We start from the raw sequence: 12,520 nt of genomic DNA on the forward strand, positions 1-12,520 counted from the left end.
GAATAAAGCTTTGCATTTCAAGTGTTGTGTTCCTGTCTGCTCTCTCAAAGGCTTCAGTCTAAAATGTTCAAGAAGCTCAGTATTAACTATATTTTTTTCAAATGACTGAATTTATCCAATGATAAGCACATTAAAGTGCCTGTTTAGGTTCTCAATTGGTAGACTCTTGAGGTTTTTGTTGTAAAAAATGCTCAGTGAGAGGTCATGAATGTTATTGTACATCTGTTTGCAGATCCCCATTATTGCATTGACTGCAACTGCGAGTCCCTCGATCAGACAGGACATAGTGAAATGCCTGGACCTGAGGAATCCCCAGGTCACCTGCACCAGCTTTGACAGAACTAACCTGTACCTGGAGGTTGGACAGCAAAGTGGAGACATCTGTAGGGATTTGAAGCAGTTCCTGACTAGGAAAGGAAGGTAAGGATTTAAGCCTGGTTTTGATCCCTCAGGTATGGGGTTTTTTTTACAGGCAGGTGGCACTTTTTGTTCTTTGTCTTTACATGATGTTGTTGTTGATACTTTCAGCAGTTCTGTGTATGAGTTTGAAGGCCCCACTATCATCTACTGCCCTACAAGAAAGGCCACTGAGCAGGTGGTGTGTGCACTGAAAAAACTCAATGTGATCTGTGGTACCTACCATGCTGGGATGGGGAACAAGCAGAGGAGAGACACTCACCACCAGTTCATGAGGGATGAAATTCAGGTATGGAGGAAATGAGTCTCTTGAGTCCTGTTTAGAACTGCAGAGTTTTTGGTGGGAGAAAGTTTTGGAATATCAACCTGTGTTAGCCATGTCCTCTCTCTGCAGTTCTGGGTGAAGAAATTGCTGATCTGTGCTGTCAGGAGCAAGATTCCAGGCTTATCTTTTGAATTTCTGTAGTAATTCCCTCAAAGATAATGTGGTATGGAGGGAAAATGGTGATAGCTGGACCAAGAGCACAGCTTCTATGAGCTGCTTTTTTTCCTGGGCAGCAGAGATATCCTGGGACTCCTTGTGTTCCTTTTCATGACCTGTTTTGTGCCTGCTGAAAACAGCTTCTTGAAAACACTCCTGCATTTGCCAAAGGACATCATCCCTCTCACACTTACAATCCTATGGCTGTGCCCTGGCCAGAGGGTGTGGGCATGAAGCTGGTGTAGTTCAGGCTGGATTTTGTGAAGATTCCCAAGCATGTGTGACGTAAGCCAGGCCTGTTTTTGGCACGTGGCTGCTGTTTTGCAGTGCGTTGTGGCCACGGTGGCCTTTGGGATGGGCATCAACAAGGCTGACATCCGGCTGGTGATCCACTACGGCGCCCCCAAGGAGATGGAGTCCTACTACCAGGAGATGGGCAGGGCCGGGCGTGACGGCCTCCCTGCTGCCTGCCACGTCCTCTGGGCTGCCACTGACCTGGCCTCCAACAGGTACAGCCCTGCCCTCCCTCCGCAGCCCCTTTGGCCACGGCTCACTGCACTTCAGTAGCCTGTTGTGTTTGTGGGTGCCCCGACAAAGGAAGGAATGATGGATCTGACTCTGTGTTCTCAGAAGGCTAATTCATTATTTTGTGATACTCATATTGAAGAATGCTATGCTAAACTATACTAAAGAATACAGAGAAGATACTGACAGAAGGCAGCTTGACCCTGATTGGCCAATAAGTCAAATCATATGAAACCAGTGAAATAATCTCCAGACACATTCCACATGTGAGTACAACACAGGAGAAGCAAATGAGATAAGAACTTGTTTTTCTTTTTCTCTGAGACTTCTCAGCTTCCAGAGAAGAAGAGATAAAGGATTTTCCAGGAGAAAATCCTGGGCAAAGGTATTTTTCAGAAAATATGGCTGTGACAGTAGTCCATAGGCTTGGAAGAACCTCTGTGTCTCTCTGCTGTTCTGTCCTCTTTGGGATAATGGGAAGAATATGAATGAAGTGCTCTCCTGAGTATCCCCCATGGTGCAGAAGCAGGCAGGCAGCTTGGGTCTGGTTTTAGCAGGATACTTTTTTTAGGCCATCCTGGTGAATTGGAGGGTATTGTCTGGCATGTTTCATTTTTGAAGTGTTAACAGTGGTCAGCATTTAAGGCTGTACATTTTTTGCTCCTGTCTCAGGCGCCTCCTGGGTGAGATCCGTGACGAGGGGTTCCGGCTGTACAAGCTGAGGATGTTGGCCAAGATGGAGAAGTACCTGGTGTCCAATGGCTGCAGGAGGAAGTGAGTGCTGGCAGCTATTTAGTGCTGTGTCACTGCAGGCAGCTTTGCTGAGAGCTGCTGGGGCTCAGGCACAGCTGGGGGCTGTAGCCAGAAGGCAGCTCAGGCTCACAATGTGTTCCACAAGCACAGAACATTCTATTCTGTATTAATAAGCAGTATCAAAAGTACATCCTTCAGCACATTTATGCATATCCTTGTTTGCTTTTTTTAAAAAAAGACTTTTTCTTTAGAGGAATCAGGGCTAAATAATTGGTTCCCCAGTGAATTAATTAATGATGCTGATTTTGACTCCATTTTCTGCAATAAATTTTATGTGTAAATTCTTGGTCTTCTATTGAATTCTTTTTGTTCCTTTGGGTAGAATCATCCTGTCTCATTTTGAAGACAGACAACTCCGGAAGGTTTCCTCTGGCATCATGGGCACAGAAGAATGCTGTGATAATTGCAGGTCCAGGTAAGCTTTCTTCCCTCAAGGCTGGTCCTGGAGGTTATGTTCTCTCAGCCTGACTTAGAAGGCAAATTATCTGAAAGAATTGACTCTCACACATCTGATCTGGCAGCTGCTCAGCCTCAGGTTTATTTTTGGGCATCTCCCTAACCTTTTTCCAGTGGGTCAAGCAAACTGTGATAAGCTCCAAGTGAGGCTGTGGGAAAGCCTGGAAGCAGAGCAGGATTGCAGTTCCTAAAAGGGGATTAGAGCACCACTCAGTGAAAAACACTTCTATTCATCAGTTTAAGGCCTGTTAGGTAATTAATCCCAAAGGACAACACTTGCAAATGGTGTGTGGTGCCAGGTGTCTAAGGCTAAATTGCCCCAGTGTCTGGGGAGCTGTTCTCCTGTGCTGACATGTGCTCTTTTAACCTTGCTAATAATCTCATGGATGTGCTGAGGGGGACTCAGGAGGCTGATAGTCAGGGAGGCCTGAGCAGAAACACATTTGTCACCTCCTTCTGTAGTTACAATAAAGCTTTCCCTGAAGTTACAGTGAAGCATTCCTTGCTCGGGCTGTTAGCCTGATGCTTTCTGATCCCAGGTGAGATGTTAGGCTGTGCTGCTTTCTGGAGAAGTGTTACCAATGTAGCTACTGAATTTCTGTATGTCAAGGATTAGGACAGCTTTGCCTGGCCTCTACTACAGCTGAGTTAAAGAATTTAAAAGATCATAATTGCCCTCTTTGCAGTCACCTTGCAGTGCTACTAAAGAGCCAGGTTGTGAATTTGTATTGCAGAACTGAAATCACTTGAAATAGGTAATTCTTGTTTTTTCTCCTTAGAAGTGGTTTGTGCCAGTGTAATGTTTGTGTGTCCTTTCAGTCAGTAAGAAAGAGCAACCCCACTAAAGGGTTATGTCTTTCTTTACTCCTGGTTTTGTTTTTCCTATTAACAAACCTTACCTAGCCTTTAGTGGGGTTGCTCTTTACTTCTGGTTTTGTTTTTCCTTTATGTTCTTAAAGAAACAGAAAAAAGCTTTAAAGTGCAGTTGAAGAAATGTTGTGCATGCCCAAACCAATGCAAATATTTTGATATTGAATTCCAAAAATTGCTGAGACCATGTTCTTAACAGCAGGTGTGGTGGAGAACTTCCTGTTGGGTTGGGCAGGTGTCTGAAAAGTTACATGGATAGAAATAGAAATGTGTCTTGAAGTTACATTGATGCAAATCATTAAATGTGTTTAGATGTATAGAACATGGACTGACATTAGAGACTAGGTACAAGTAATCACTTGTTATTTCATTTAATTATTTCTTTAATCACTGGGTTGACAGCATTTTGGAGCAAGGGAGAGGGGACTTGGTTTGTTTGTGTTAAGCCTGGCTTTTTTTGTGCTTTGCAGTGGCTCCTGCCTTGCAGTCCCCAGTGACTTTGAGGGTGGATTGCAGGACTTTGGGAAGCAAGCACAGCAGCTGCTGTCTGCAGTGAGTGCCCTGGATGAGAAGTTTGGGACCAGAATGCCAATTCTGCTTCTTCGAGGGTCTGTAAGTGATGGGGCAACTCCTGGTGTGTGTTCTGAGGGGAGGGGCTGTGACAACCTCATTTAATTGATCCTCCTAATTGATCTGTCCATCAGTACAGGGATATCCATGCATGTCCATGTGTGTGCACCATTTTTCTTGGAGAGATGGAGATTTGTGTAGAGAGGTAGTCTTGACTTTGGGAAGCTGCTCAGCTCCACTCCCCATGCAACAAGCAAGGGGATCGTCCTCTAATTTTTTGTGAAAATGCATCATTTTGATTATCTTGAAAGGAACAGCCTTTTCAGAATTCAGGATAAACATTTGGCTCAATTAGTTGGCTTATGTTTAAATAAAACAAAGAATGGCTACCATTGTATCTTAGTGTTGCTGTCTGACTTTGAGTACTGAAGTAGTGTACCAGAATAAGTATAAACTAACTTCCATACACCTTTAATTTTAATTGTTTTGAAATGCTAAGCAAGACAGTCACTGGAAATAAATTAGAAAAAACCAAAATATTTTTTATGCTTACAAACTGAGGAGGTTAGGGTGAGTTATGTTCCTTGTTTAACCTTTTATTGCAGTTAAGCTGCTGGTTGTCACACAAGTGCATCTAGGGAAAAATGAACTTGCCACAGCCTTGGCAGGAAGTAGGTTAGGAGTGGAATAGCTCAGAGGAGGCTCCTCACATGCTGGGCTTTTGGTTTACTGGTTGTTTGAAGTTTCCCTGTGCAAGGAGTGCCCAAGTGTGACAGGATCTTTCCAACCTTGCAGTGCTCGCAGCGCTTGCCGGAGCGGTACCGCAGGCACCCTCTCTTTGGCTGTGGGAAAGAGTGGCCAGAGAACTGGTGGAAACTGCTCTGCCAGCAGCTCATCATGGAAGGCTTCCTCAAAGAGGTTTCAGGCCAGAACAACAAGTTTGCAACCATTTGTGTGCTCACCCAGAAGGTACTTGTGGTAGTGAAAGGACCCACTGAGAGCTCCTCCTGAGTAACCCACAGCTAAGCAGTGTGGTTTGTTTCCTACAGGGTCGGAATTGGCTGTCCAAGGATGGATCTGCCCCAAATCCAAGTCTTTTGTTACAGTCCAGTGAAGACCTGAATCTTCAGAGACCTTCTGCCAGGTAATTGTAGCACATGTGTTCTCTTGAATCAGATCTGTCTCTGAACCCTGCTTTTGGAGAGGGCAGGGTTGAAAAGGAGGAGGCTTTGAGATCCTCAGTGTTCTGGTTTTTTTGCACAGAATAACAATTCTAGTAATTAATCAATAACTTGATTTGCCAAACGCGTCCTTGTACTGACTTGAAATCAGTTTATTTAGCAGAATGTTGTTTTTTGTTCACTGTACAATGGAGTTAAGATGTAATTAATTGCATTACAGCAGCAGGCGTTCGCCTCTGCTCGCCAAGCAGCGCTCGCCTGGCACAAAAGGAACAGCACAGTCACCAGGCAAGCAGGTCTGTACCAGTACAACCCTCCTGCTGTGTCATCCATCCCTGCCCATGTTATAAAAAACCCAACCCAGCTTACTCCAAGTTAATTTTTATCAACAGCAAACTCGATGAAAAGATGGTAAATCAGCATTTGCCTTGTTCTGTTTTTTTTTTTTTATAGGTATCTCTATATGAGATGTTTTCCTGTTACAGAAAAAGTCAAACTCCTCCAAGAAACGCTAACATGGTTAACAGGTACAGTATTTGGAATTAAACCAGCCTTACCTAGTTTTGACAGTGTGAATGGGGATGCTGCTTGTTGGGGGATCATTAAAATGAGCACTTTCCTGTGCGAGGGGTGTGGAAATGTTTAATGCATTAAAAAAAGACAAGTGCCTAAAACTTGCTGTACACTGCATTATTACATTTCAAAATATATTGTATTTACAAGATTTCACAGTTAACATCAGGGAGTGTGGAGGGCTCTGCCTTTCCACACTGGTCTGGAGAAGACTGAGACCAACTCAAGACTCCCTCAGGTCAAAAGAAATCAAATAACCTCTTGCAAAAAGCAGACCAAGTAATTTGTTTTCCTGGCTCATGTGCTGCTTCAGATTAAATGCACCTTGTGTTTCTAAGTGGATTCCTCCTTCAGGCCACCATTCTGGTGCTGGCAGATGACAGGAAGAGGCTGTATCAGTTAGGTGAATAGTTGCCACTGCAGCCATGCGAAGACCAATTATTTTAGGGACAGTTAAAATCTGTAAAACCAAGCTATTTGCACTGTGCTTAGGGAAGGAGTCTTAGTCCAGCTTGTGTGCTGACAGATGTTGCAGTGTAATCCTGGCAGTCCAGTCAAGGGTTTGTGTCCCTGAGCTCATGGACTCAGTGGGAGTCTGCATACTGCTGGTTGTACCCCAGCCAGCCCTGGGTGCAGAGCTGGCAACATAAATTGGGCCTTGATTCAAGTGATTTAAAGCAAGGCTTGCTTCACACTTGATTTTTTTTTTTTTTGGTAGTGTTTCAGGGCGCTCACCACTGAAATCTCCTTTGAAGCCCCAACAACCAAGTGCTTCATCCAGAGAAAAAGAGCTTGAGGTAAGCTCTGCTGGGACTGGGAGGATATCTCTGAATTGCAGTCAGCCTGCAAACCACAGTTGTTCTGTGTTTGAGCAGAACAAAATTAAAATTAACTTAACTTAAAACTACAAAATTACTTCAAATTACTGGGTTGTTTTAAACAGAACTACCAGAATAGGACTGAAATACACAAGGGGGGGTTAATGTGTGGTGGGGTTTTTGTGTATTATTGGGAAGATCAGGGAGGGGATAACTTGTGCTCTTGTAACAATTGTACTTACAAGTGATGTAGAGCTGCTTCCTGAGAATTTGGCTCCTTCCTTCCTTCCCAGACTGCTCTGTATGGCAAGCTGCTGACTGCTAGACAGAAGGTAGCTAATGAGAAGGAAATTCCTCCAGCTGTCTTGGCAACCAATAAGATCCTGGTGGAGATGGCCCGGATAAGGTAAAGCCAGCACGCAGACATGTTGTACAAACTGGGGAGCTTGCAAACCAAGCCACAGATCCCTTTGCTGCTTCTCTTGGGGGAATGGAGGCATCTCAAGTGCCTCCTCCAGCTACCAAAAGGCAGCAATATTTTGGGATTGCCTTATGTTGTTGCATTCTTCATCCTAAACCAGGCCTACGAGCATTGAGAACCTGAAGAAAATTGATGGTGTGTCTGAAGCCAAGTCCACCATGTTGATGCCTCTCCTGGCTGAGATTAAGGACTTCTGCCAAGCAAATGGTTTGCAGGTATGATGGAATCAAGTGTCTTCTCCTTGGCAGGAACCTTAAGGATGGAGTTTGCTTTGCAGCTATTGGACAACTCCATGGAGTTGCCTTTCTGTTTCACAAAAAAAAAAAAATTGCATTGATCTAGCAATAGGAATCAAAAGCATGTCTAGTTTTGTAGTTGTTTTCAGGAGGTCTGTTTTGAGAAAATTGAGCTCAAATTGAGAAGTGTCCCAGGCAGACTGAATGCCACAGTTTGTTCTGGTGAAATAGTTTCACATGGAATGAGGAATACCTAAGATGATGTGTTGGCCTGGGCACTTTATTCTGGCTGGTTTTCTTTTCCAAGTTCCTTGGATGATGCTGTGCTGGTTTTAGTAAGATGGGAACATGTGGATGTCCATCTGGATTCCCTCCTTGCTTTAGTGTTCCCTCCCTTTACTTTTAAGAACATGGAGTTGGAGTCAAAACCAACCTCCAGAGAGATGAATGGTTCTGTTACGGTTACTTTGTCAGTTAACTTCAGATAATGGGAGGGTGATCAGTGGGTTGTCAGTGGGATAAAATTAATTTAATTCTGCTTTATCTCACTCAGACCGACACATTCCCCGCCGCTGAATCCAAGGTTCAGCAAGAAGCATCTCCCTGGAAGCGTGCTAGAGCCCTTTCTCCCTCAGAGGAGGTCACATATACCTTGTTCCAGGAGAAAAATTACTCTCTGGTAAGCTCTGGGCTGTGGAGGCTTTTGCTTTGCTGAAAACTGGCAGCAGAGAGGCTTTGTCTAGAGGAGGGGGGTGTGCAACTTTTCTTAAATCCTCTGCATGGTGCTGGATAGGTTGCTTTAAACCTCTGAGGCAGTGTTTTTCCTGGGAAGTGGCAGATGCTCTTACTTATCTCTGAAGTGGTGGTATGGAAAACTGAGGTGGTATACAGTGAATTTTTAATTCCACAGGAAGCAACTTGAGTTGCTTTGGCTTTTACTTTGACAGTCCCAAGAGTATGGGGCAAATGGTCCCAGAGTTAAAAGTGTACCTAAAGATGAATTAACAAGAAATAGTTGTACAATTATTAATGGGCAGCTTGATGCACTGTATCCACTAATCCTGCTGAAATGCACACAGTGTGTGTATTCTTTGGAGAAACGAGTAGAAAGTTGAAGTGTGCTTTTTTGAAGAGTACCAGATTCCAGCTGGGGACCTATCCTTGAGAAAATAAAGTTTGGGTCAATCAAGTTCAAGATACTTTGCTTCAAGGCAAATGCTTTAGGAGGAGAAATCCTCCAACTTGTGAAAATTAGGAGGAATTTGTTGTGGTGTTTGTGTGCCCCTGAGAAGTCAGGTGCACCACAGCTCCTTCATCTCAGCTAAGTTCAAGGTGAAATGTTGCACTTAATCTGTGAAGTTTTGAGGGAGAAACGCACTTGACAAGCTGGGTAAGAAATGAGATAGGTATTAGGAATAAAGCAGTGTTTTGGGGAGCTTTGTTGCGCTACCATGTGCTGGCGACTCTGGATTGTTTTTTGGGACTGACACCTGAGCCCTGTGCATGCCCTGTGCCTTTGTTTCCCCAGAGGGCCATAAGTGAGAGCAGATCTCTGCCCCTGGCAGTGGTTGGCACCCACCTGTGCCAGGCGCTGGCCGCGGGCTGCACGGTGAGCGTGGAGCGCGCGGGTCTGACCCCCGACGTGCAGAGCCTCATCAGGGACATCATCTGCAGCCCTCCCATCCTCTCAGGTGAGCATCACTGACCTACCTGCAGCTGCTGCTCCCAGCTACACCCCCCAGCAGTCCTGGAAGGCTGGGGCAGACTGCTTTCCTTTCAGGTTCAGTTGTAAAGTAACTTCATCGTGATCCATAACAATGGGGCTGACTTTTACAAGTCATTTGACTCAGTTGGGTGGAAGTTCTTGAGTCATCCCTCTTAAATCTGTGTTTACTGAAATGTTTTTGGGGAAAAAACTGACAAAGTATTGCTGTAAGTACTGGCATCCTCAGAAAACACAGTGGGAATTTATCACATGATCTCACAAGTCAAACCCATACATTTTCACCTTCTTACGTTTTCTATGCCTTAATCCATTACGTGCTTTAATGAGGTGCAACAAATGTATTGTACAATATAAGAAAACTGAACTTAAATAATTAACGTTATTTTTCTATTTTTTCTAAGACACTACCAAACTTCAAGAAATTAGAAAACGTACTCCTGCCAATATTGAGCTGTATCTGATCAAGATGATGATTGTACTACTGGAGAAAGAGAATAGAAATAAATCTCAGGATGGCTTAGGCTTCAAAAGAAGGTTGGTGTGGCCTGAAGGGCAGCAGGGAAAAACAGGAGCAGATCAAGCAAGAAGGGAAGGTGCATTGTGGAATAAAACACAGGTTAGTAAAAGAAGGTTGTAAGTGTTCTTCTGTAAAATCATGTTTTCTGTGTAGGAACAGACTAACAGAATGTTTTTGGTGTCTCCAGCACCTTCCCAATACATCTCTCCCTCAGTTTTGATCCGAACTGCCTCCTCCTCAGAGGAATGTTTAGAGCAGAAACTGAGGATTCTCTTGGGATAAGTGTTGACTTCGGAAGAAGTCAGAGCTGTGCAGCTTTGCTGTGATTTATTACACACATTGCAAGTTCTTCCCAGTATGGAAATTGGGATGTGCACGTTCCTTCATAGCAGCCAAATCCAGCTTGTGCCCTGGCTTTTTTTCTGTGCACTGGGATGTGGGCAAAGAGGTTCTCCTACTAGGCAGGGAGGTTAAGAGGATGAAAAAGCCAGAGGCAATTCCAGCCAGGAATTGGGTCCTTAGATTACTTGAAACTGCTGAGCACAGCCTGATAACAAGTGTCACCTGGAGGACAAATGTTGGAAAATAAGGAGCTCTTTGTTGCTGTTTGAGAAAATCCAGAGTAGTCTCGGCTCTCTGCTGGCCTTTGACCCCATGTCCGAGTTCAGTACCTGGTACAAAGGACACCCTGCACTGAGTGGCACCTGGTGGCAATAGCAAAAAGAAACAGCATATTCCAAATCCTTCTACCTGTGCTGGGATTTTGTGTCTGCTCCTTACAGGGCTTGGGGCTGATTTCTTAAACACTGGCTCAAACAATTTTTCAAGCACTGCCATTTTGCCAAATTGATTTTTCTTGCTTCCCTGAAAACTACAATATCTGTGTCACAGCCTTTTTTTCCTGCAGTTGACCTCCTGACAGTGCAGTTGCCTGAGCTCTTGTCACACTTTTCTGTGCTCCTGGAGCTAATAGTGGAATGACACGCTATTAGTAATCAAATTAATGTAATCCAAAGGAACAGACTGCAAATCCAAAAGCTAATCCAGTCTTTATTTACTGCTCCTTCAGAAAATATGCTGAATATCTAATAATTCTCTGTATTAAGCAATTCTAAATCTCTTAATGGGTGTTCTTGGGTTTGAATGGCCTGACACTGCTGCTGCTTTTACAGGGGAGTGGAATCAATCCAGCAGCCAGGGAAGGAGCAGGGAAAACCCATCTGCATATGGTGCCTTCAGCTTGGGTAAACAGATGTTGTCACTCTAATAAAGCATGTGGTAAAACTGCCATTAGTGAGGGCTTTGGTAACACAGGGATGTGTGGCTGATGCAAAAATGTCAGTGTGACTGCTGCAACCTATGGACAGCAGGATCGTGTAAAAAACATGAGCTCATATCTCTGTGCCCACTGTGCTGTTTGTAACTGACACTTTAGCTGTGAAAACACATTTCAAAATGCAACACTTGGGAGGCAGAAGTAAATATTTCAAGTTTTCAGAGCCATAGGGATGGAGCAAGTGGTTTTATCCACTTTTAAAAAAAAGCCAAGTACAATTTTGCAGTGTGTTTGAAATGCACTAACTTCACTTGCTCAGATTTTATTATGGTGACATGAATAAGCAATAGGTGGTGCCCTCACTAAGCAGAGGTGCTGGCATGCTGTTGATGAGGGACTGTGACCCAGTAACCCGGTAACCTTGTGCTTCCTTTGTTTTCCCTGGAAGGCTGCAGGGAGTGTGGATGGCAGTCAGGCAGGGAGCAGGGGGGCAGCAGGCCCCTCAAAGCCCACCACCGTGGCCTCCTCCCACCAGCCTGCCCTCCATCCTGAGCAGAAGGCGCAGCTCTTGGCAGACCCTCAGCCCAAGGTGAGAAGGCAGGAGCACAGCCCAGACCTGCTGATGGGGGTGGGAGTCTTCAACAACCCAATTCTCAGCTTCTGTTTGGCTCCCAGACTGTCTGAAACCCTGGCCTGGCTTGCCAGCCCTTGCCTCTCATTGACACCCCTGAGGCAGTGGTGCCATGTTGTTTTTGTTGTCCTTGCAATAGACTGCTACAAGAAACTTTTCCCCCGGTACTTTTTGTCAGCTCTTTTGTGGCAGATGCTTCCAACATTTTAAGAGGACATTTGTTTCCTTTTTTTCCTTTTGAAGTACACGGTACTGTGAGGCTGTGCCCATCACATTAAGGGTTTTTCCCCTGGTGTCTATAGGAACACAAGCTGTATGGCCAGATATTAAGAGTTCTTATTTAAAAGGGAGCTCCTGTCCCTGACCAGCACTGCTTGTTGAACTCTTCGTTTCAGTTTGAAGCTGGATATTGCTGTGAGTGCAAATCTTTGTCAGCCTTGATTCTCAGAGTTTAGCTCTTGAATAAGGTGTTGGGTTTAACTGCTGCATATTCATGAACAGTTTGGTCAGTTTGTGCCTCCAGCTGAGCATGAATTAGAGCAGTAGAGCTGTGCCAGTGGGGCAGGCTGTGGCTGTGTGTCCTTCCACATTTGTGCCTTTGTTTCCTTCCAGAGCTTGCATCCCCCCGTGAAGAGGAGGGTGCCAGAATGGTTTGGAACCTCGGCAGCAACACCTGGAGCTGTAACCCAGACCAAGAAATGCAAAACAGAAACCAAGAAAGGGATTTTCAGTTGAATCTGGAAATCAAGATGATCTATTTTTTACTAGTCTTTCCCATGACTGCGAGCATTATCTGCACAGACTTTTGCTTCACAGGGGCTTTAATTGCCCCTGCTCTGCATTATTCCTGCTGCTGCCTCCTCTCTTCCTCAAGCAGCACTTTTTAGACTTTTTTCACTGTGTGAAACGGGATGTTAATAAAAGGATTTGAATAAATAACCGAGTTTTT

At 44.6% G+C, this 12,520-nt stretch overlaps 1 protein-coding gene across 6 annotated transcripts in view; it reads left to right on the forward strand.

The window, feature by feature from the left end:
- WRN (WRN RecQ like helicase) overlaps nucleotides 1-12,454 on the forward strand; it is a 28,727-nt gene extending 16,273 nt beyond the window's left edge. For 3 of the 6 annotated variants that reach the window (XM_064711405.1, XM_064711409.1, XM_064711410.1), the window contains 19 exons: nucleotides 233-420; nucleotides 529-706; nucleotides 1,226-1,407; nucleotides 2,096-2,197; nucleotides 2,559-2,651; nucleotides 4,033-4,174; nucleotides 4,928-5,101; nucleotides 5,182-5,276; nucleotides 5,534-5,609; nucleotides 5,767-5,840; nucleotides 6,605-6,683; nucleotides 6,998-7,110; nucleotides 7,286-7,400; nucleotides 7,975-8,100; nucleotides 8,950-9,112; nucleotides 9,549-9,763; nucleotides 10,837-10,908; nucleotides 11,389-11,529; nucleotides 12,184-12,454. In XM_064711405.1, the coding sequence (XP_064567475.1) occupies nucleotides 233-420; nucleotides 529-706; nucleotides 1,226-1,407; nucleotides 2,096-2,197; nucleotides 2,559-2,651; nucleotides 4,033-4,174; nucleotides 4,928-5,101; nucleotides 5,182-5,276; nucleotides 5,534-5,609; nucleotides 5,767-5,840; nucleotides 6,605-6,683; nucleotides 6,998-7,110; nucleotides 7,286-7,400; nucleotides 7,975-8,100; nucleotides 8,950-9,112; nucleotides 9,549-9,763; nucleotides 10,837-10,908; nucleotides 11,389-11,529; nucleotides 12,184-12,306 (2,451 nt within the window). In that variant the 3' untranslated portion in view covers nucleotides 12,307-12,454. The remainder of the gene's footprint in view (nucleotides 1-232; nucleotides 421-528; nucleotides 707-1,225; nucleotides 1,408-2,095; nucleotides 2,198-2,558; nucleotides 2,652-4,032; nucleotides 4,175-4,927; nucleotides 5,102-5,181; nucleotides 5,277-5,533; nucleotides 5,610-5,766; nucleotides 5,841-6,604; nucleotides 6,684-6,997; nucleotides 7,111-7,285; nucleotides 7,401-7,974; nucleotides 8,101-8,949; nucleotides 9,113-9,548; nucleotides 9,764-10,836; nucleotides 10,909-11,388; nucleotides 11,530-12,183) is intronic. The other 3 variants (XM_064711407.1, XM_064711406.1, XM_064711408.1) reach the window with 3 other exon arrangements.
- The last annotated feature ends 66 nt before the right edge of the window (nucleotides 12,455-12,520 follow it).

Source organism: Zonotrichia leucophrys, chromosome 4 (assembly GCF_028769735.1).
Source record: "Zonotrichia leucophrys gambelii isolate GWCS_2022_RI chromosome 4, RI_Zleu_2.0, whole genome shotgun sequence".
NCBI lineage: Eukaryota > Metazoa > Chordata > Aves > Passeriformes > Passerellidae > Zonotrichia > Zonotrichia leucophrys.